Source organism: Hirundo rustica, chromosome 2 (assembly GCF_015227805.2).
Source record: "Hirundo rustica isolate bHirRus1 chromosome 2, bHirRus1.pri.v3, whole genome shotgun sequence".
In the NCBI taxonomy this organism is placed as follows: domain Eukaryota; kingdom Metazoa; phylum Chordata; class Aves; order Passeriformes; family Hirundinidae; genus Hirundo; species Hirundo rustica.
The window spans coordinates 36,610,426-36,633,276 of record NC_053451.1 but is presented as its reverse complement, the minus strand read 5'-3'; the positions used below and the strand labels follow the sequence as shown (position 1 = coordinate 36,633,276).

General features: G+C 37.7%; 1 protein-coding gene across 5 annotated transcripts in view; it reads right to left on the bottom strand.

The window, feature by feature from the left end:
• Positions 1-22,321, bottom strand: part of LOC120748518 (N-acetylated-alpha-linked acidic dipeptidase 2-like) — a 31,756-nt gene extending 9,435 nt beyond the window's left edge. For 3 of the 5 annotated variants that reach the window (XR_005699373.2, XR_005699374.2, XM_040054929.2), the window contains exons 1-15: positions 22,206-22,319; positions 20,686-20,797; positions 17,547-17,733; positions 15,901-16,002; positions 14,961-15,086; positions 13,988-14,174; positions 12,857-12,950; positions 12,479-12,577; positions 10,704-10,789; positions 10,012-10,131; positions 9,563-9,645; positions 6,695-6,758; positions 4,767-4,834; positions 1,613-1,704; positions 52-142 (exon numbers count right to left, since the gene is read on the bottom strand). Coding sequence is in view for 3 of the 5 variants with exons in the window: in XM_040054929.2 (XP_039910863.1) it covers positions 52-142; positions 1,613-1,704; positions 4,767-4,834; positions 6,695-6,758; positions 9,563-9,645; positions 10,012-10,131; positions 10,704-10,789; positions 12,479-12,577; positions 12,857-12,950; positions 13,988-14,174; positions 14,961-15,086; positions 15,901-16,002; positions 17,547-17,733; positions 20,686-20,797; positions 22,206-22,293 (1,599 nt within the window). In the remaining 2 variants the exon portion in view is untranslated. Of the gene's footprint in view, positions 1-51; positions 143-1,612; positions 1,705-4,766; positions 4,835-6,694; positions 6,759-9,562; positions 9,646-10,011; positions 10,132-10,703; positions 10,790-12,478; positions 12,578-12,856; positions 12,951-13,987; positions 14,175-14,960; positions 15,087-15,900; positions 16,003-17,546; positions 17,734-20,685; positions 20,798-22,205 lie in introns of those variants that run through there. The other 2 variants (XM_040054930.2, XM_040054932.2) reach the window with 2 other exon arrangements.
• Between the last annotated feature and the right edge of the window lie 530 nt (positions 22,322-22,851).

The window sequence follows — 22,851 nt, the reverse complement described above, 5'->3', positions numbered from 1 at the left end:
GGATGACTGCTCAGCACTATCAAACTTCTTCAAGCAATCTCTCAGACTTACCCTATTCTTGGTGTAACGAGCTCTGCCTGATGCAATTCCCAGTCGCTGGAAGTAAGCTTCAAAATCACTGCCTGACCCCAGCTTATTTATTCTGCACGTAGAAAAGACAGAATTTTAGTGAGAGCACTTACTGAACCGTTATGGTAGTAATTTATGCAAAATGCAGATTTTTCAGAGATTAAGGTCAGTTCTTCTGAAGGGCACATCAGGGACAGTAGTAAGATCAAAGACTAAATGAGTGGTAAGCTTAATTACTTAACTGATTTAATTCTAACACTCTGATTCAGTATCCAATATTGCTAGGAAGATATTTTAATTGCAGCAATCATAGTTATGGCAGCGATGACATTAAAAATACAAACAAACCGCTTTATGCACAGGAGCCATAAAATCGTATCAGGCACGTCTGTGCCCTCTTAAGACATCAATCATCTATTTCCAGACTGATACGCATTGGGCAGCAGCATGTGTAAAGACAGATGTGTTTGTGCGCTCGGCACATTCCGCGGCAGAAGCCAGGAGCGATGAATAATTCCCGCTGCGAGAGGCGCGGGTGGCGCCCGGCACCTGCGGGCCCCCACTGCCAATCTGATGGGGAGCCGCGGCGTGGGAGGCTGAGGAAACGGCAGGAGACAGACGGAGCATCCCGGGTCATTTCAAATATTTACGCTGGAAGTTAAGTTTAGGTTTATAGGTCTGGCTTGGTGAATAATTAGTGTTTCTGAGCAGGGGGGGAAGAAGAAAAAAAAAAAAAAAAAAAAAAAAAAAAAAAGTTTCTTCTGTTCCAGCTGAAGTTAGTGTACATTTCTGCAAGGAACTGTGTGCATCGACTAGGAAAGATCAGATCTGGGAGCTTTTTCAAAAGGAGGAAATCCCAGTGGGTCTAATGAATCCAGAAACTCATCTTAGCAGGGCCAGAAACATGCAGAAAATATTGTCAAATCATGAAAAGGGGCACTTCTGTTTACCTTGTGTAAGTAACGCCACACTGTGAATAAGATTTAACCTTTCTGAGTCACAGGTGGAAAGAGCATTTGGAGTTGTAATTCCTTCAAATATGGTGTCTCAATACACACATACATAGATTTGTAATGTAATACATTCACACCCATTGTATAAACAAGGAATAATTACCTCATGCTTTTTAATTACTGCTTTTAAACTACTGCTCTAGGCAGCTTCTTTCAACTGTTTGCTTATCCTAACAATTTTGATTTTATCTCATCTAGTAGGTGACTAAACTGTGTTTTGAAATTTTTCCCCACCCTGCCTTTTTTTTTTTTTTTTTTGAATGCTTTCAAAGTGCTTGTCTACAAATAAAAAGATCTTTAGAAAGTGTGAGGTTTCATTTCACTGCAGGAATAATGTCACCATCATTAAATAAAAATAATAAAATTTTATTTTACTTTACTATAAAATATATTTCTAGAGAGTTACCTTGTGGAAAAGGTTTTGTATTGCTGCCATAAATAGCACATCTCAAAAAATTCTGATGAGTAGCCATGCCACGATATGATTAAAATACTGGGGTAAGAAATCCCCAAACATATTAACAACTTACCTGGGATAGGTGTTATTTTCAGATGCAGGATCTTTCTCAAGCCAGCTTTCATAAAGAGATTTATTTTCATAACCCTCATCAGGGCTTAAAATCTGGAGAGGGAAACATTATAATCTCATTGGAAATACCTCTAACTCAATTCACTATCACTTCGCAGCTCCCCGCATCGTTCTGAACCAGTGGTGTTGCTGCATGCAGGGAAGTGAATATTGACATTTGTTACATACATTTATATATGCATTCCCAAACAAGGAAAGCATCTCGCAGGCACTTGGAACCAACCACAGAAAGTAGGAAAGAACAGGTTAAAGGTTTAAGAATGATACCTGGGGCTCATCTGCTTGAGGGGGAATGTGCATGTACACACACAACAGCATATATAATATTATGGGACTCCTCCAGAAACTAGAACGTACTTTCCTTTCAGCAGGCATGGGGAGATGACAACCACAAGCCTGTTTGCCCTGAGGTTTGCCCTGCACAGCAGCAATATTCTCTCAACAAGGCTAAACCTAAAATTTGACTGCTTGTTCTGTAGGAAAGGTACAAAAGAATTTTACTGGAAGGAGGGGTCCAAACCACTCATATTATAGCAGTTCCAAGGGGACTCAATCAAACATGGAGAGTCATTGTGCAAGACGCTGTATGTAGGTCTCACTCTTACTTCAAATAAACCCCCCAAAGCCCTGTAACCAGGATGGAAAAGGTAAGTATTATTGCTATCATCATGCTGCCAGCAAAACTATGAAAGAGTATAAAATAATTCGACCAAGGCTCTTAGAAAATCTGTGTCAGAGTAGAAATAAATCAAGACTCCAGCCCTGGTCTCCACCTAAACAACCCCCACTTCACTTAAACGGCTATTAATAGACATGGTCCTTTAAATGTAAGATTGGTTATGATGTGCAGAAGATGGGATTTTTTTTTTTTTTTCCCCAAAATACAAAGCATAAATGGTCATGGACGCTTACATGGTCCTACCATATTGCTGAGTCTTAAATTTGGCCTTGAAAAACATACAGAATTGAAATTCCAAAGAGTTCTGACCTCTGAGATTCTGTCAGCAGCTAGCAGGAAAATAACAATTTTGTGAAATAACTGCTTGGCTGCTGTCATTTTCAGGGTACGCTGGTAAAGTCCTAGGGCTAAAGTGGAAACTGCACATTAATAAGAGCAAGCTGAACTCTGACATAAGGGAGCAAAAGCAATCTATGCTCTGGCAAAGATGTTCTTCTAACGGCTCTGGTCATACAAAAAAAAAAAAAATTGGTCTGCTTTTTCATACAACACTGAGAGCATAGTAAAACATAATTTTTGCCCTGACTTAGATCCAAATATAAGATCACCATAACCTTCCTGCTCACTCAAAGAGAAGATAAAGGGTTCTTTTAAGTATAAACACAAAAGAAGCAGTGATAATCACAGGGGAATTGGAGTTGAGCTATTGCAGACACTCTTTGGTGCTGACCAAATGTCCAAACCTTGGTAGTAAAGCAGGGACAAAATGCCAGTCAACAGCTAAATGTCCCATCTGAATGCTGGACCACTGTTAAATGCAAACTCCCTGAAAGAAAACACTTCATGTGTAGACTACGCTTCTTTCTGGTGAGAACTGGCTCACTAAAAATCAAGAAGAGTAAAGAGATCTTTGGATGTTGGGTAACTGGATGCTGGACACCTTAATACAAAAAGAAAGAACTTTCCTTTGGGCATGCATAGTCAGGGGGTCACACTGACAGGTTTTCTATTGTTTACATCATGCTTCTGTTGTTAAAAGCTAAAATAACAGTGAATATGACATTTACTTTTTTCAAGTCAGTCTGAACTACTTTGCACAATACTTTAATGGAAGTTTTCACCTCAAACAGGCAATAGCTGAACAGTTGACTTAAGATCAAGAGCAAGGTACTATTTTTAGCCCAGAGCACTTTTTGTTTATCTTTTGCAGTAAAATGTGTTCCTGAGTTAGTGGCTTACTGCAGACAGAAAGTAAATTATTTTATGAAGGGCCCTGCAGCACTAAGGACACAAAACTTTTTATAGACAAAAGAGAATGCTCTTCAGTGTGCCAAGTGTCAGAGATAATATTTGAACAGCACAGCTTCTTCCCTCTGCAGGGATGAAAGATTTAGATAGAAAGAACTGATAGGAAAATAAAATGTAGAAAAGAAAATCATGGGAATAGCATAAATAAATAGCATAAATAAACTTCCCCAGATCTAAACCATGGAATTTCAGGGGGTGAAAGTGTACTGTGTTTGAAAATAACTTGGGATGAATCTAGCAGGATGGGAGATTGGTACCTGGAGTCATCTACCAAGTGCCATTACAGGGCAGATTTTTACACTGGACCAAATGACCTGAGTTCCCTTAAGATCGGGGGGAAATAGTTTGCATTTGGTACATACAAAGGTAGACAACCACATTTGGTCAAATGAATCTCATGCTAAAGGCACCTATTTCTACCCAAAGCCTTTACTGGTAGCCTACATTGCTTAAGTCAGACAGAGCTGTCTTCTGTTTACTGAGACAAATCCTCATCTGAGGATGGTGGCAGTGGCTCATGACTGGTGCCTACTCTGGTCAACTCCTCATATGGCAAATAAAGTTCCATGCTTCAATGGATCACAACCTTTCAGCCTTATGATAATGTATCCTGAGAGGTGAAAATAAAGGAGTCATGGTTAGACCACTTGAAATAATGCAAACCCATACATCAGACCTGTTAAAAAACCATGGTTCTTCAATATTTATCATATATTTCAGGGGCTCAATGAGATGTGGAGGAGATTCAGGGGAACAGACAGAGAGAAAATGACAGCTAGCTAATGCCAAAAATATTTTCCTTCACTGTTTATAACTTTAGAGAATTGATCTTGCTCAAGTATTTTACCATCTTGCTTTTATCATTATTATTTTATTGTATATTGCAAATAAGATTCTGCTTATGTCAGTGACACATTTCAATCCTTTTAAGAATACTGAGCAACTGTGAGCACGGACTATGTACTGATGGGATGTTTTGCTATTGATTTTGGTGGGGTCAAGATTCTTCCAGCACACCAATAAAATAAATTTGATATTATTCAATAATCCAAAGTTTATCAAATAAATTATTCTTAGAAAGATAGAAAAAAATAGGTTGATTCTGTACCTCTTTTGTCAGATTATACACCAGTTTGTAGAGAAGAGGGGTACAGTCAACTCTTAATGTGTAGTTCCCTGAAAATAAAACAAAGACATGGAAATTTTCTCTTCATGTACTAGTGACATTATCTTCTTAAAGGAATAGATACAGAAATAGACTGCGTGGTTTCACTTTGTAAGCTACTGCCACTACAAGACAATAATATATTGGTTGTAATACATCCACAGTTGTGTGGTTAAGCCTTCCCATAGCTCTAAAGCATGTTTAATTATCTATCCTCATTAGCTACAAGCCCTTGTCACTCATACACTTCCCAAGCTTTTGGTGAACAGAAGGCAAAAAGCAAGATGATGGAAAAAATGCCAGATAATGTTAATGATGTTTCCAAGGAATGTCTGTACGTGAAAACTGGAAATTAAAGCCACAAAAGTACTCAAAACAACAACTTGCTTTGCTTCTTTTCATTGCTATCGGACAGTAAATAGAAATAATTTACTGTCCAAAAAGTGTTACATAAGAAGTGTTGTGGAGAACATACAATGATAAACAAAATAATTTTCAGAGCACATGGATGCTATGAGTCTGCAGGGAATTTTACTGCTCAGGTGAGAAGTGTCCAAGATGCTTAAACCAGTGCACTGAACACTGTGTTCTTTTCCTTATTACACACCTCTTTTCCAGTTGTTTTGCTTTCACGTTTTCTTTAATGCATAAAGCAAGAGACATGTTTGAATAATCAAGATTCAGAAGAAAATTGTTAAGGCAGCAGCATGCTGGCTGCAAACCAACTAAAAAATATGCGTTACAATCCATGGTGAGAATATGAAGCAGTTGTAAAGCCATTATTTCATTCGTGAGATTTTCTAGGCGTGAAATTCTGCTCTACTTTTTACACAGCATGTAGGCAGCATAAATGAAGGAACAGCTCTAACCCTCTTTATTCCCCAACTCCAACTGAGCATTTAGAAACTGGGTTTGGCTTTTCTTTCTTTCCAATCCTTTTGTGGCAGACAAAATTTTTAGCTGACAGGGAATAAAAAGAGTTCCTAAATATGCCTGTAGATATCAATTTTATTCACACACAGGAAGCCCAAATAAGTTGGATTTGACATGGGAAGAGTAATGCCCTGAATAACTGAGGTTATGATACAGAGCAGCTTCACAGGACTCTTCTGACTATTATTTCAGCACAGAAAAGAGTAAAAAAGGTCTATCTGTAATAAAATGCAGCATAATTTCAGAAGGATTTTATGATACAGATCATAGTGTTGGGCCCTCTCTCTCAAAAAAAAAAAGGCCAGTTCTCTAAGCAGCATTCCTGAATGACCTATTCTTCTCATAATATGAAGGACACAGTAAATTGGATAATGGTGGATAAGGCTTTTTTGAAACACTTTTCAGTGCCTTTTTTTTTTTTTTAAAGTCCTGCTGTAATAAACATATAACCCCCCAACTCCTGGCAATCAACAAAGGTGAACACACTGGCTTAAAGCACCAAAGCATCTCCCACCCCCACAAAGTTTAAGCCTGAGGTCTTACAATCATTATAATTTATTGTCTCAAAATACTGTAATTCCACAGGGAAAGTAGCTGGAGCTGTGACCAGAACAAGGAACAGACTGTCATATATTAAAACTACAGCTGTAAATTAAAGTTAATGCAGTTAAGAGACAGTTTAACATACAGAGTTCTCAGCTCATTAGCAGAGAATAATAAACTCCTCCAGGGGAGATAGTCTGGACTCAGACACGTGGACTGCAGCTCATGGCTATTTGCAACACGAAAATTTAAGTTGTTCTCTCTCTCCACTTAATTCTGTATTTGCTATACTTACTCTGTACACTACAATACCTATCTCATGCAGTAAACAATTCATGGTGAACAATAAAAATTACACCTGTAAGGCCAGGTAAGGTTTAAAATAAAAGACCCACCTTCTATAGAAGAATCTGCGTTGATGTAAGCGACTGCACGTTCCTGAAGGACTTTGGCATTTTCCTAGGGTTGTAAATGTGTAATTCTGACTTCAAATTAGCAGTATTTAGTCAAGAGCATGTCAAGTACATTGTTTTTTACAGCATTACCTTTAAGATCTCAGTCAGGATAATTACTACTGTGTATCTTACTAATTATATTGTTTAAGGATGGGTAAATGATCTGGGCATATGACATTCACTGCTCCTTTCTGGGACTTAATTTGTTGTGGAAAACATCCACAAAATGTAGCAGCTGCCTGCTGCATCACACAGGAGCAAGATGGAGCAGGAAAATGATTGATTAGAATAATTGTAACACAGTAAAATAAGGTTATTACATGCATTTTAGCTCTGCACTTCAGGACTTTCTGAACATGCAACATGGGACTGCGAGGTCAGCCAGAATTCCTCCATGCTTTTGATCCCTAGTTTTTCATATGTGCTCCCAGCACTGAACTCGATTTTAACACTGACAAACCAAGCACTTCTGTCATATCCACAGTCTTCCATATCAAAAAGGGATAAGTGAAAGCACTGAAATTCTCTACTAAAATGCAGCTGGACTGATTATTTTGAGTCCAGTAAGCATTGCTTTCATGCTAAATATATACAGACATTTGTTTATTTTTTTGCAAACTGGTAATTATGTTTGAAATTGATATTCCAATCAGTAAGTGGCATTTCACAAGATTTTGGCTTTGTGACAGATATTTTAATTAGGTTAGCAATTGTCACCTGATTCATTCAATTTATAACCAAACTAATAATTTGTAAGTCACGTGAAATAAAAATTTAATTGGTAATTGATTACTACATAATGAAATTATTATCTTGAAAAAAAACCAAAAAAACCAATAACGACAACAGCAACAAAAAAACAACAGGAGAGGAGATCCTGAAAAAGAATATAATGGGAGGGAGCAAGACTGTATTTGCCTATACGGGGCCTTGCATATATGCAAAATCATATTTGTGGCATAAAGAAATTCCTTTGTTTATGAGCAGTGGAGATCACGTGTGTAGCAAAAGCATGTTACCACAATTGAATTCCTTCTGTTACTTAGAAGATAGTGAATATCATGGGTTAATTTTCCTCGAGATTTAATACACGACATATCTGGCAGCTGCAGAGAAGAGGACTGTAAGCTGTGAGGAATGTCTCCAGAGAAACTGAATCTAATTTAAGTCTCAAAGAGTAGTAAAGCACACCACCAAGATGCAGCAAGGAAAAAATAATATTAAAACACATGTTTGTGAACTGCGCTTACAGTTCTCTAACCTTATACAGCTGCCATTTCATGGAAAAATGAACGATAGATTACTAAATACCAAATTATTAAACAAAACAGCCAGTACAGAACAGCAGTAGCAATATTTAACAAATGGAACGTAAGAAAACTCCTTCATTTATTAATGACTTGCTCAAGAGAAATGGATCATTTAAGTATCATTGTATCATATTCTTCATAATTAAAACAATTGTGTGGGGTTTTTTCTTGACAGCATCTATGTGTGTGAAGAGACACAGAGACAAAGAAATCACAAACAAAGTTTTGCATACAGCATACTTTTGCCACTGGTGGAGTTCAGGTGGGATGAAACTTTAACGTCAACTACTTAAAATTTCTCAGTAAATGATTTAAAATAATTTAAATTACTTTTTCTTCATTTAATGTTTCATAAACCAGCAGTAAGATGAAGACATTCTGTTACAGCTGGAAGCCAAATAGTTTATGGGTGAAAAAAATAGTGCAAATGTAAAAGAATAGAAATCTCAGCTTTGTTAACAGAAGAATGATGGAATCCCTTTGGTGTTTGGGAGCATTTTTCTGGGTTTGTTACCTCCTCTGACATGTGACATTTTGCTGTGTAATTCTGTGATTTGCTGAAACACATGCCAATAAGCTAAACTAGAAAGATTTTGTTTTATTTCATAGATTCTGAAAGCTCTATCCACATAGCTAAATATTAACTTGTAAATAAAATTATAATAGCAGAACAAGACAACACATTTCTGTTAAACCATTCAGTACAAATAAATTGACATAGTTCAGCAGAAATGGGTTTCATCAGGCAATTTTCTTCCTGCTCTATTTCTAATTTAGATTTTGCAGACAAAGCAATGAAAATTCTCATAAGACCTGTATTTCTTATTGGGGTTGGACAAATCCACTAAGAACTGACCATGCCCAACAAGTAAAGGAATATAAAAATACTCAGAACCTCACTTCTAAATTTCCCAATATTCTTCTTTCAGTCAGGGATCCACCTAAAGAATTGACTGTCCTACCACTGAGACCCTACCATGCTTGAATTCACAGGAATTTTGATCTATTCACTCATAGATTACCTATTCTTTCATTTGCTCAGTACGATTGATTTTCATACAAAGGATTAGCATTCTTTAGATCAGAGGTTCAGATGTGGAGTTAAATTTATAGAAACTAAGGAATTTCTCAAATAGAAAGTTAGACCAATCTGGGTTTAATAAAATACAATAATTCTGTTAAATGATGGGGTAGATTTCCACATAGAGATCACTGTGGGATATTAGCTTTGATTCAAAGTAGATTTTTAAATCTTAGAAGAGTTAGTGCACTTATGTTCTAAGAAGGTAGGTAGGTAGGTAGGTAATTTATATAAATACACAAGTGCCTCACAAAACCTGAAGGAGTCTGTTGTGCTCCAATTTTACCATGGAGTTTTTGATTGTAGTCTAGGAATAGAGCCTGGGTACTGCAATCACCTGCAACATGCTTTCAAGTTTTGCTTTGCTTACACAGTTGTTTTTTTTGTTGTTGTTGTTTGTTTTTTTTATTTATTTACCTCAGCCCACTCTGTGGAACCCAATAATCCAAATTCTTCTGCATCCCAGCTAGCAAAAATAACAGTTCGCCTAGGTCTCCAACCTGCAATTACACAGTTAAATTTGAAAATTCAACTTACACTTTAAAAGCCTACTGACCACAGTTAATTGAAATTGCTTTAAAAGCAGCACTTAACTGATATAACAGTAAAAAAAAAAAAAATCCTCTCTAACAATATTTTCATTCTGCACAGCGAAGAGGGTACCATTACACTCCTAAGGGAATAAATTCAGCCAACTACCACGCAATGCTACATATGCATCCCTTCAATGAACTTGCATCTTTCATAATGAGAAATACAATTTTCTGTAGAGTAGAAAAGTTAAATCCATACAACAGCTTATGGAAGCAGTGATCCTCAAAGCTGCTGTTTTTCATATCCATCACTTTACATCTGTAGTAAGTTACCTTCCATCTTCATTTTACCAAAACTCCGTACAATTTCTTGCAGAACAGCAGCACCGGTTGTTGGATCGATACCACCGAACACCCAAGAGTCTCTGTGACCACCTAAAATAATGTATCTGTCTGGACACAAACACACGGTATCAATTCATAATTTAAAATGCACTTGGATTACCTGTGATTTCCTTTGACAGCATCTTTACTTGTATCAAATCAAATATGAAGTTCAATACCACTGCTACAAGCTTATTTTTAGGCTAATCTGCAATAATTCACTTACTCTACTAAGGTATGCAACTAAAGACAATAAATATTAAATAAATATTTCTCCATCTAAAAGTCTTTCATATGTATGACCTGCTACTATGCATCAACATTAAATTCCCAAATCATCACTAACTTCCTGTGATGTGAATGACATTAATTTTTGTAAAGGCAAAATGTATGACTGATGCAAGGGGAAGCCTAAAATAAAATGAGAGGCATTATAAAAAAACGTTCTCTGATGCCTACCATTGTATTTTAATGGGAATGCCAACGACAAATAGTGTGATGGAAACGACAGAAAAACTATTAAGAACTTCTCAAGACTCCATATTATATGGTTATTGAAAAAACTTTTCTACAACACAAGCACAATTTCAACAAATACAGAATAAAGACGGAATTAAAATCATCAAGCACCTGATGCTCACCTGGTTCCAGAGCTCCTTTGAGGATGCCAATGACGTTGTAAATTCGTGTTATTTTATTGCTCGTGTGAACATGCATTCTGACTTTTCTGAAATGAACAGGAGTGTGGAATAACCATTTCTGAGTAATAAGGCAATAAAAAGCCAAAGCTAATAACACATAAACCAGAGAGTTTGTGCTTCTGTTCTGCTTTGTTTGTTCAGCACTGATCCAAAGTGTGTTCAGCATTGTCATACTGTCTCAGAGACCCAATTTTTTTTTTTTAGTTTAGCCTGATGATGATGCCTTAGAAAAAAGCCTGTAAGCTGGGCAATTCTATAATTTTGCAAAGATTTAGTGAATTTATTGAATTTTCATTGATGGGAACTATCAGATAATTGTGTACTAGAGGAATAAACTGAAAAACATGCACAGTAATTTAAAAATATCTACATTTTGACCAAAATTATAATTGTGGACATGCAGATGTTTATAAAGAATACACTTTGGTTTCCTAGCACAGGTCCATGTAATAATATGGAACTTGCACAAAAGGTCATTAGGAATATTCATCTAGGAATAAACTGAAATCTCTGTTTTTGCCAGCAGATATAAGTGATCAACACTTATCACAGAATGGTTTGGGTTGGCAGGGACCTTAAAGGTCATCATGTTCCAGCCTCCCTGTCATGGGCAGGGAATCTTCCATTAGAGGCAGAAAACCTTCTGCTAGGAGCATTTTTTAATTCCTTGTCCCCCACCAGTAAAATTTTATAAAAACAAATCCAGGTATTCAGAGAGATAAAACTAACACAGTGTACAGCCCCCTTAACCTGTGGAAGAAACAAAGCACCAAACAATGCGGGGGATTGTGGCTGGCAAAACCTCAGGAGTTCCACATTTGAAGTTATCTTTTCAGCAGAAAATCTGCATAGCTGTCAAAATCAAAACCTACTTCAGGACAGCCACTGGATCTTTGCCCAGAAGATAATTGACACCAGTGCCTTGAGCGTGCGTATACGTGCACACTTTCCATGTGCAAGAGACTTTCTACCTAGAATCAAAAGGTTAATTTTGATATGGAGCTACTCTGAGAAAGAAGTGTATAATTAATCCATATTTACAAAAAAAAAAAAAAAAAAAAAAAAAAAAAAAAAAAAAAAAAAGTTAATGTTGCTCTACCAAGTAGGAAGATGTTAAAAATTCCACTCAAAAAGACAAGTTTTGTTGAAGAATCATATTTTTTCCTCACTATTGTTCTTCAGGGTACCATAAACAGCACTGCAATAATGTCATATATGCTTTCTTATTTATTTATTCCTTCTTTATTCATTTTCAGCTAGTGTTAAAGCAGAACAGAAAAGAATAATGATAAATGAAGCCTTTATAAAATTATATATTCAGACATACCCTTGTTATCCAGGAGATGGAGTAGTGATAATGATACACCATTTTTACACACTGTTCACTGGAGTCCACTAACAGTTCTCATTGAATAATACCACATGTAAACAGAAACTATTTTTATGTGGAAAAGTCACAGAAAAGTGGTCTTTAGCTTTATTGCAATTTATTGCCAAATGTCATTGTCACGTGCCCTGATCTGCTAATTCATGATATTTTCTTAATGCAATTTATTGTCGAACTCTAATAATTATCTCCAAATGTAACCCTAGCAGAAGGAAGTAAATATCTCCAGAGTATCTCTAGATGTATTGTTTCAGAGTCTTTTCCCTCAGAGGGATTTTTTTTTTTTTTTCTTTAAATATTGTATAAACAGGAAAGTATTAAAACAGACCTTGTAGAAGAGTTGCCTGTGAATCCTGGCCCTATGTTATAAGGCACATTGAGACTTCCCTTCCAGCTGCTGTCTGGAGCTGCAGGTCCTCCCATTGCACTGTGAAGTGAAAACCAAGACATGCAGTTGACCATTAGGTTGAAACCTTAAATTCTCTTCAAAATTACTGCAGCAAAACCTAGGTGGTTTTACAAAATTCTTAAAAGCCTTATTGCAAAAACAGATTGCTTTGAATTTTCCACATTTTCTGAAGCACACATTACTACAAAAGAGTAGCAAAAGCAAGTAACAGCCTAGATTTTGCCATCTTAATGTGAAAAGCTTGTCTGCACATTTGTCAATACTGACTTCTGGAGAGGAGGACGGATGCATACTCACCGCAGCAATACTTCTGCATCGTGATATCCAATGGGATGAACCGGGATTTTGGGAATCCCTACACCTTCGTTAATTTTATACCTGAAAGTGTACTCTGAGAAACCAGAACAAAATGTCAAGCTTATCACGTTCTTAGCAACTTTTACCAAACTGGAAACACTTTTGAGCAGAGCAGCCAGCAGCGTGCACGATTCTTTTTAATTCTTACATCATTTCTCACACGCTGCTTCTAGAAAACCAACCTGTAATGACAGAACCACAGGCCCAGTAATGCATCAGCACAGCAGTGCAAGAGATGCCCCCACACCTGATGAAAGGTTAGATTTGCTGTCCAACTGTATTATAAGATCTCCTCCAGGCTGGCTCTGGGGAAACCAAGCTGGTGGGTGAGGTGAAGATGACACCTGTGCAACTGGCTGACAAGCTGCAGAGGACATCCACAGATGAATTACCTGCGTGTCTCTCAGTCTGCTGGGCCGGGCACACACAGTCTCTCCCGGTTTTAGGTTGTCCTATGCCCTCAGCAGTGGCCACACAAGCCCATGAACTTTCCAGAGGCCTCCCTGTATAGCCATCCCATCAGCACCCAGACTGAGTTTAGGATGCCAGCAAAGACAAGAGAAGCACATGGTGCCAGCTATTGAAAGACTCCAGGCTGCTCTTATTTTTGCTACAGAAATTTTATTCCCCTTAAAAAGGATTTTAAACTGTTTGTTCTGCCTGGAGCTCATGATCAGCAAAGAAACATAGCTCCAAGTAAAGCTATTAGACCTCTTCGATGGCAAAGCATAAGCTAGTTTAAATTGGTCATCTTGAGAAACACAGGTATTTTAAAATGGCTGTAAATTATCAGTCATTTTCTTCTGCTTCACAGTCTGTAAATCTACACATCCTGCTTTTTTAGGTATCAAATGCGGGACTATACAAAGTTTCCTAGAAACATAATTGCCCTACCTAAATGAAACCAGTTAGAATGACACAGATAGAACTTAGTCTGCAATAGAAAATTAACTACTGTCAATAAGAATTTCAAGCAGCATTTTACCGGACTGAAAATAAATTTCTAGTGCCACACTTCCAGCAACAGTTTATAAAGTACTTGGTGGCCCAGGCTACAGAACTTGCACTCACCTTTTGCAGGATAACCTGGAGTCAGAGGATCCCCTGCCCCATTCAGGTTTAATACATTCCCACGCTGGGCTCCTCCACCTGGAAGGTTCCAGCCATTTGGATAAGGATCTACTCCAGGTGCGCAGTAGTCAGCAGGGTCTGAGTAAAGTATGATCCCTTGGGCTCCTGCTAATATGGCATTTTTAACCTGTGAAATTATTTGCTTTTAAGATGTGGTTTTGTGATTTGCTTTTTTGTTGTTGTTGGGGTTGTGGGTTTTTGGGGTTTTTTTGTTTGTTTGTTTTGGGGTTTTTTGTGTGTGTTTTTGGTTGGGTTTTTTTTGTTTTGTTTTGTTTTTGTTTTTTGTTTTTTAAACACAGCAATAAATATGAATGCTGAGATTTGCTTCCACGCAGACATAGTTTTAGAAGATGAGTATGTGAAAGAGTGAAAACCTACCCCAGATTCAGCAGAAGCAAGCATAGAGAAACACAATGGGTTCATTATTTGTGTCAGACCCTTAGTCATAGCTCAAGACTATGAAATAAAGCACAGAACATAAAAATGAGGCACAAAACCTGACCACCATCCCCACTGTCCCACTATCACCACTTTTCCCAGATTTGTTGCCTAAAGTCAGAAGAGACAGTTACTCAGTTTCTGTGCAGCAGATTCCTTGTCAAAACGCTGCTATTTCAAAGTACTGCAATGGATGGCAAATATCAAAAGACTTGGCTCTGCAAACTACTCAGTTCCCTAAACTATTCTCTTGCAAGAACTGCCTAGGGAGTTTGCAGTCATCTCTGTCTCAGAAGTTTAATACATTCATCTGGTTTTATTGTTTTGGAAGTTATTCTTAGACTGCAGTCACAATGGATACATTGCAGGCTTCGTTCTGCTCGTATGTTCCAACAAACAGCCCTCACTAATTCCCTCAAGCTCTACCATGAACAGGGTCTGACCCACGAAGGAAAAATTAAAACACAACCCTTACCTTGTTTCCTCTGAAGATCTTCCCATATCTGGCAATGACAATCTTTCCTGTACAGTTAATTCCCATTTCACGCTCCAGCTTAAAAAAATCTTCCGTTCGGCCATAATTCACATACACCAGATCTCCCTGGGCAGAAAAGAAAAGCAGGGTTGTGGTCAGTCAACTAACAAAATACCATTATCAGAAATACAGTTTCATTCACTATGTATGGTAGAGGATTTTAATTATTTTTTTTAAATTCCTACAAATGAGATCCAGTGCCCGTAAAAACAATAGAAAAAGATAATCACAATATTCTATAGGAAGCTGTGGCTCAAACTTCTGATGTTTGGATATTATCCTGCACTTAACAACAGTCCTAAAAACAGGCTGGAAAATAAACCAGAGTACTTTGGTAAACTGACAAACTGCTCTGGCTCTCACAAAGCAGTGCTATGCCTTGCATACACGAACACTCACTACTATATAATTTCACTCATTTATGTGATGCAGTGTTGTTCCTGACCTGTTCCATAACGAATTGGCAGATTAAGTGAGGAACTTTTGCGGCCTTTGAAGGCATTCATTTAATCTAAAATGTCTTCCAACTTGATATAAATATTGCACTTCTACCTGTGCCTTAAACAAGTCCTCTACACACGACTGAATCATATGGAGCAATCTGAGATGTATCTAAAATTTTCCTTCAAGATAAAAAAAAAAAAAAAAATCACTTATGTGATTCAGGGATTAGCAATTTGAGAAAGCTCTTTTTTCTTTGGTCATAAAAGACTTCTAATATTTCCATAATATGTGGCCTATCTGTGCCTAAGTGTTCTTTAATTAAGACAAACGGTAATTAAAACTACTGTAAAAAATATTTTGAGAAGTTGGAGCAATCTATCCCAGAAAGTGTTTGAAAAAATAGGTAATAATGCCATTATATAATTTCTTTTCTTACCTCTGGCACTCCTTGTGCTGAAAAAGCATTATATGGTGGCAGTATATCAGTAACATTTTCATACCCCTGTGGAGGTGGTTCAAACAATGATGTATTGAAAACCTATTAAGAAAAAAAAATAGCTTTTGGTTAAACATTCTTGGCACAAATTCACACGCTAAGCAAATGGTAATTATAGTTTAAAGTCAGAAGGGATAGTTATTCAGTTTCTGTGCATCAGATTCCTTGTCAAATAACTACCATTTCAAAATACTGCAGTCCTGTGGATGAAAAGTATCAAAAGGCTTGGCTTTTGCCAAGTTGTTTAGCTTTGTCACCAGTTTAAGCTATAGTTTCCATAAATTGATAGCAAAAAATACAATTCTAACTAGTAGACATAAGTTCAAACAAAAACACAGGTAGTGACTCAAAGCTGAAATTTTGTAATAGAATGCAGATATGAATACAAAGAGACAGATCTTGTGTCAGAAGATGCTCATCAGTCACTGCCTGAACCTAAGGAAAGAAGTAGCTGAAAATTGCCAAGAGGTGGTGACAGTAAAAGACATCTGGTTCATCCATGCCATCCCAGGTGTCTTTTGTGGTTTCTCCCACCTGCATTATTATTCTCTTTATGTCTTATCTAGTAATAGTCCAGTGAAACGTGCTGCCTTTTATCACTATGTATTGTAACACTCATGCTGCTTTAAGGTCCACCTTTTTTCACCTTGTAAGATTGTAGTTAGGACACTGTTACAGGGTTTCTGGAAGAACTTCATTCTTTCATCTCTAAGTTCATGTCACTCCTTACTTTATACCCTGGCTCTTCATCCTTACTATGTGTTATGATGCTTCTCTAGCAGTTCCACCTCCTCTCCTTGCTCAGGATCCTTGTCAGAAATTACATCTTCTTCTTTATTTCCCCAGGTATTCAAAAGAGAGATGTCCATGGACTGACTAATTCATTAGTACTTCCAACACTAACTTAGGAGACGCCATAGGAAGCCAGTGGGGTCAGGTTCAGAGCAAGGGGATCAAGGCAATACTACATAAAATCGATAGTATCTCTGCAATTCCTTACCTCAGCATGTTGTGGAAGCAAGTATTGTACAGATGTTGAAGCAGGGTTTGGATAGGTACTTGGAAGAGAGATGCAATGAGGGCCGCTGACTGGATAAATACTTAGAAAAGGTCTAATGAGGATTTTTCAAGAGACTAATTGCAGCCCATTCAGAGAAGCCCTGAGCTGAAAACAGCTAGACTCTGGAAGAACTGCAGGCCTGAAATACATTTCTTTGCTCTTAAATGTCCCTGTGCATCCACTTAAGGCTGTTTATGGAAACAGGATATTAGACTGGACGTATCCCTAAGCTGAACCCTTCTAACACCTTACAGTCTACCGGTGTTAACTGCAGCCTCTCCACACATCCTCCCTCTTCTGTATGAGGCACTGAGATCTCAGCCCCTTTGCTGTGTTTTCTGCACGGCCTGGAAAACTATTTCTAAATATGAATTCCCTTTGCAGTGGATTTTTTTTTTTTTTTAAATAATATTAAGCACATGCTGAGCTGAGTAGGTAAGAATACAGAGGAAGACACTTTTTTAACAGAAAGTCACTGGGGTTTTTTTGGTTTTACATAAACATAGTTTTGTCATTAAAGAATCACCTCATTCCCATGATCATCAATTACTGAAATGTAGTTTGGCTGCTTTTCATTTGGGTATGAAAGAAGCACATCATAATTAACAAGTTCTGCTGAATCCAATCCAAATGCCTTCCACTGGCCTTGAATTTTTTTGGCAAGAAGAAGATTCTGTTCAGTTCCTGCGAGGTGAGGCAACTTGGTAAACGAACTAGAATAAAACAGAAAACCACTAGTAAGCAGCAAAGGCAGAGAAACAATAGTGAAATGGGATCAGTGTGTATAAAGATAATCTTCAAGACACATTGTATGGACAGTAAGGTCTTAGAGTTTGAGTTGTGTAACGTGATTGGATATCAGAGTCTGCATCAGGACATGTACAAAATATGCTCGGAGCAGCGGATCTTTCCTGCAGCCTTAAAATAAGTCAACTGAACTTTTTTCTTTGCATAACAGGAATAGCCACATCTACACACATGCAGTGAAAATCAATGTCAAAGATTCAGCCAAAGAATATCAGCAGTATGCAAGAAGCAGAAATAAATACAGGAAAGCTATGCATTCAGTAAGGAGTCTTCCAGATGTTTCTGGTATCTGATAATGGATTTGTACTGTTGTCATAAAATGCCCTAATGTCTTAATAAGTTTAACTTGAAGATCATTACATTAAATTATCTGCACAGGTTTGCTCTTTTTTTTCTTGATCAAAAGCCTGAATAACAAAACCTTCTTAACAACATTTATTTCCATATCAGATATAGCACATAATGGTGATAAATAGTCACAAACAGAATCCAGTCCCTCTGGGCTGCCCTACAGAATTCTGTATACAATTTGTTCGGCCCACTGGACAAGTAAGGAATGGTGAAAGGTCATCAGTCATCCAAGTATGGTTCACCAGCTTCCAATTCCCAACAGGCTACTTGTCAATGGCTGGCCCACAAATGTCAGCTACCAGCAATTACCATTAATTAGTGGTAGCAAACACCACGATTAATATCACTTCAGCCTGTCATTTCAGTCTGTTTTCAGCCCCTGTTCTGCAGTGTGTACTTCCTCAGCTTCCAAAGGAAGAATGATGTTCAAAGCCTTGTTAAAGTCAAGGTTGTTCCAGCCGCTCTAATGTCTCCACTCCTGCACGTAGCCAGTCATTTCCCTATGGAAGGCAATATGCTGACCATACAATCAAATAGTAAATAAATGCTGACTCTTCTGAACTTTATTTCTATCCTTCATGTGTTTGAAAATAGATTACAGAAGGATGTTTTATCACCCTTCCAGGCCTGAAGCTAAGCAGCTCAGAGTCCCTCCAGGTTGTCCTTATTAAAAGAGAGGCACAAAAATCAGCCTTTTTCAGCCACCTGGCTCCTCTTTCTATCATTAGAGCTTCTCACCTACAGCAACATTGCAATCATAACACAAAGGTCTTTTACATGAGTCCCACCTGGCCCCAGGATTTGAATGCATCCAGATTCTCTAAGTAAACCACAAACTTTTGCTCTCTGCTGTTCTCATTCTTCCCTCTCTGTAAACTGTGAGGGTATGCACCAAAGTCTGGAAGAAACCTTTGCCAAACCCTGTTGCTTGCTTGTTTCTTGCACTTTAATTCTCACCAGTATTTTAAGTACCTTTTAATTCTTTAAGTATGCCAAATACTACATATGCCATTAGGAAAAACACACGTGATTTTTTTTTTTTTTTTCCAAAATTTCCCTTCCAGACAGTTTAATCCTTTCCAGAGCTACGATACAATGCTAAGACCAAAGCGTCTGCATTTTATGAGACTTAGGTTTTTTTCCCATCATGTGATAAAAGCAGATGTAGTAGTCTGAAAAGTGAAGACTATAGATGAAAATTCTCAAGTTCACTTTTTTTTAATGTTTTTGACAAACTTTTTGGAAAGCGTGTTGATAGAGTTTCTCTGCATTTCCTGATTTTTATTTGAATTTAGGCAAAAAAAAACCCCAACCAGTATTAAACATTTGGCCCATCACCAAAGCAAGCAGACAAATGAGAAACCATTAATATCCCACAGCCAAGAGACTTTGGCATAATTACAGAGCTATTTCAGGCTATGTTGCCTAGATTCTCAGTCAAACATAATATTCAGGAACTCTTCAATCTACTTAAAGCAACAAGTACAAAATAAGATTAGGCCTGTAATCCTTAGAAAGCTAATTGAAGTTAGGTACGAAACGTTTTGGGTTTAGAATAAATGTGTAGATATCAAATTTGTCAGTAATCTTTTCATGTTCTTGATGCAGCTGCTGACTTACACGCTGAATACAAACATTCTACTAATTAGAGTTAGTATTTATTTACTTTTCACATGAATATATTTGCTCCTCTATAGAAAATATAAATATACACAATAACATGAGAGTTTTTCATTTTCAGTGGGGGAAAAAAAAAAAGGGGGGGGTTTATATCCCTAATGTTTTAGATATTTTGAAAGAATTGCATGGACGTACTATGATGCAAAAAATATATTTACAAATAGTCACATCATGCAAGCCTTAACCAACCATACACCCACACTGAGCATGGACAGAGCCCTTTGTCTCTGAAACAGAAAACAGGGTATAATGAGATGTCAGAGCTCCCAATTAACAGCACATTATCCAGTATGGCCACACTAAAGGAATTTTAAGTTGTAAGCATACATGCAACTCAGTGCCATGCAAATTTGTAACATTAATTTTTAATAGATTAATTTTCTACTTAGACTAGCTACTCCAGCTGAGAGTTTAAAGAGACATTGAACAGATGATCAGTCAGATGTAATTCATGCCAATCATCCATAACACAGAAAAACATCTCAGTATGAAAGAAAACCAAGTTATCTGAGGTCAGAGCTTCAGATACTTATGGGAAAAAAAAAAAAAAAAAAAGCACACTTCATTAAATCATGAAGACTAGTAAGCACTGGCAGCAATGCACTTGACAGTAAAACCAGTTCAAAAAGGCAACTTCAAAAATAGGGAGGGGGGAACAGAAGAGTTGTAAGCCTCTCCCTTCTTCCCTCAGACATTCCATACAAACGAAATACTTCTAAAGCATTTTGAAAGCTCTGCTTTCAGGGGCCCTTCCTTGGAGCTGATGTTATCACTTTCTGGCTTTTTTGACAGATAAAATTGTCAAAAGAACGATGCTCAAGGCTTACCGAAGAAATTTCCTGATGTTCTCTGCTTTCATTTCAGCCACAAGTTTCTGTCTCACATTTTGATGGACAACTGAAGAGTTGGGGTTTCGCTCGGTCAGTTTTGTAAACCATCCTGAAAGACATTTGAAAAGTTTCCTAATTAGCAAGAATGTCCTCACATGTTTGAGCACAGGTGAACCTGTTGTACTTATAGGGTTAAAACCATGAGGATGAACAGGGCTTAGAGCACCCTCTGTCAGTGTCTGAGGGCTCAAGCAGAAAACTAAAATATATTTCATTGACTGAAATGCCTAAAAGTTACATAATGGAAAGAGTAAACCCTAAATCCCTGGTAAATTTCCTTTTTAAGGCAGACTCATAGTTCATTCATTTTAAACTATAGTTTAAATTATCAATTAACTGTTTGAAGTGTGAGGTTAAAACTCCTGATACTCATGATGAAATTTCTTTATTTATTTTATGCAGGTATTTTATTTGTTGTATAAGCATATTTAAAGTGAAGGTTTAGGACTCAACAGCCACCCTGCCAGCATTGTAATAGTTACAGACTTGGGAAAGGGTGGGGGTTAGTCTATTTAATAATTAAAAGAATAAAGTTAACTGTCACCCAAGAGAGTTTTAAAATGTTTATTCAGTAGCCATAAATAGTAGTAGGAGAGGGTATATCAACTGTATGAGTTTGTCTTAAGAAAAACAACAACAAAAAAATCCTTTTATTATTATAGCTAGACAATCCCAAACTGGGAAAATTTTCATAAGATAAATACATGTCCTGTCACATATATATGTTACACTTAAATACAATTGTAGTAACCCTCTGAACTGAACAGTCATGCTTAATCAGACCAAAAGTCCACCTTGTCCAGTATCCTGTTAAGGAGCAGGGCCAAAATATTATGTTCAGGGAAATGTATAAGCATAGCACAAGCACCAGAAACTAGCAGGGATCTCCTAAATTAAACTAATATTTTAAATGTTTAATAGCCCTCAGGGATTTTTCTTTCATGTTTTTTTTATTTTAATTTAAAATCAAATGCTGCAAGTGACTTCAGAAATGAGTCTCTAGTAAAGTTCAATGTGCATACTGAAAACTTCAGTAACTTGGCTGTCAGTCAAACTCCTCCTCTACATTCTACCCTAAACTTCTAAAACAGCAATGGAATAAGATCATTTAAAAATATCTTCAGTAAAAAACAGGAAATAAAAATTTTTAAAAAAATCTGGAAGATCTTGCAATCGCTGAAGTCTCAAACCCTTGTACTTTCTCTCTGAATGCCTGGCTGCCTGTTTTGGGAAGCTGTCAGCTCACCAGGGCTCGTCCTGAGCTGAAGCACGGAGCCATTCTGTTCCTCACTCCCTGAAGACTGAAACTGCTAGAAAGAAAAGCTTAGAGAAGCAGCGGGACGAGTACTTTGTCATGTCCCTGAAGAGCAGTGTGATCTCACAGCAGGGACCGCACACAAGCGTGCGCAGGGGAAAGGAGCTGGGGACTGAGCCAGCCCCTGGCTCTCTGCACTCACCTGTAAGAAAGCCCAGCAAGAAACAGCCGAGCAGCCCGGGGCACAGGAGCCACACACGGAGGGTGGCCTTGCTCCTGCTCCCGGCCATACGCTCAGCACTGGCCGGCAGCTTGGCAGGCTCTGAGGGCTGGCAAGCAGCTGCCTTCCTCCTCCTCCTCCTGCTCCTCCTCCTCCTGCTCCCACCCGCAGCCCCCGGGCTGTCCCTTCGTTCTTTGCTTCTCAGTTCTCATGCTGCCTAACCAGCCTTAATCCCTGGGTGAGGGTGATGATACTGACTTATTAAAGAAATATGGGTATTGATCTAGTATCGATACCCAACTGTGACGGACAAAAACTCTCTAACAGTTTTAAGTTAGAAAGTGTATGTTTATTACGGCTGGGCAGCACGCGGGATATTTCCCTAATATGCCTTGCGAAATTCACAGGTACTTACAAAGCCTTTTATTTACAAAAGTGTTGAATACCCAAAACACAAATACATATTCATACCCCTGTCACCTTCCATTCCTCGCTTCCTATGCTAATTGGCAAAAAGGCTATTAAGCATGCGTACTGTGTTTCCTAAAATGAGTTGGTGGTCTGTTCTGGGGAGGGGTCACCCAAAATGAAGAAGTAAGATGAGTTTTCCTCGTCCTGACCTTTCTAC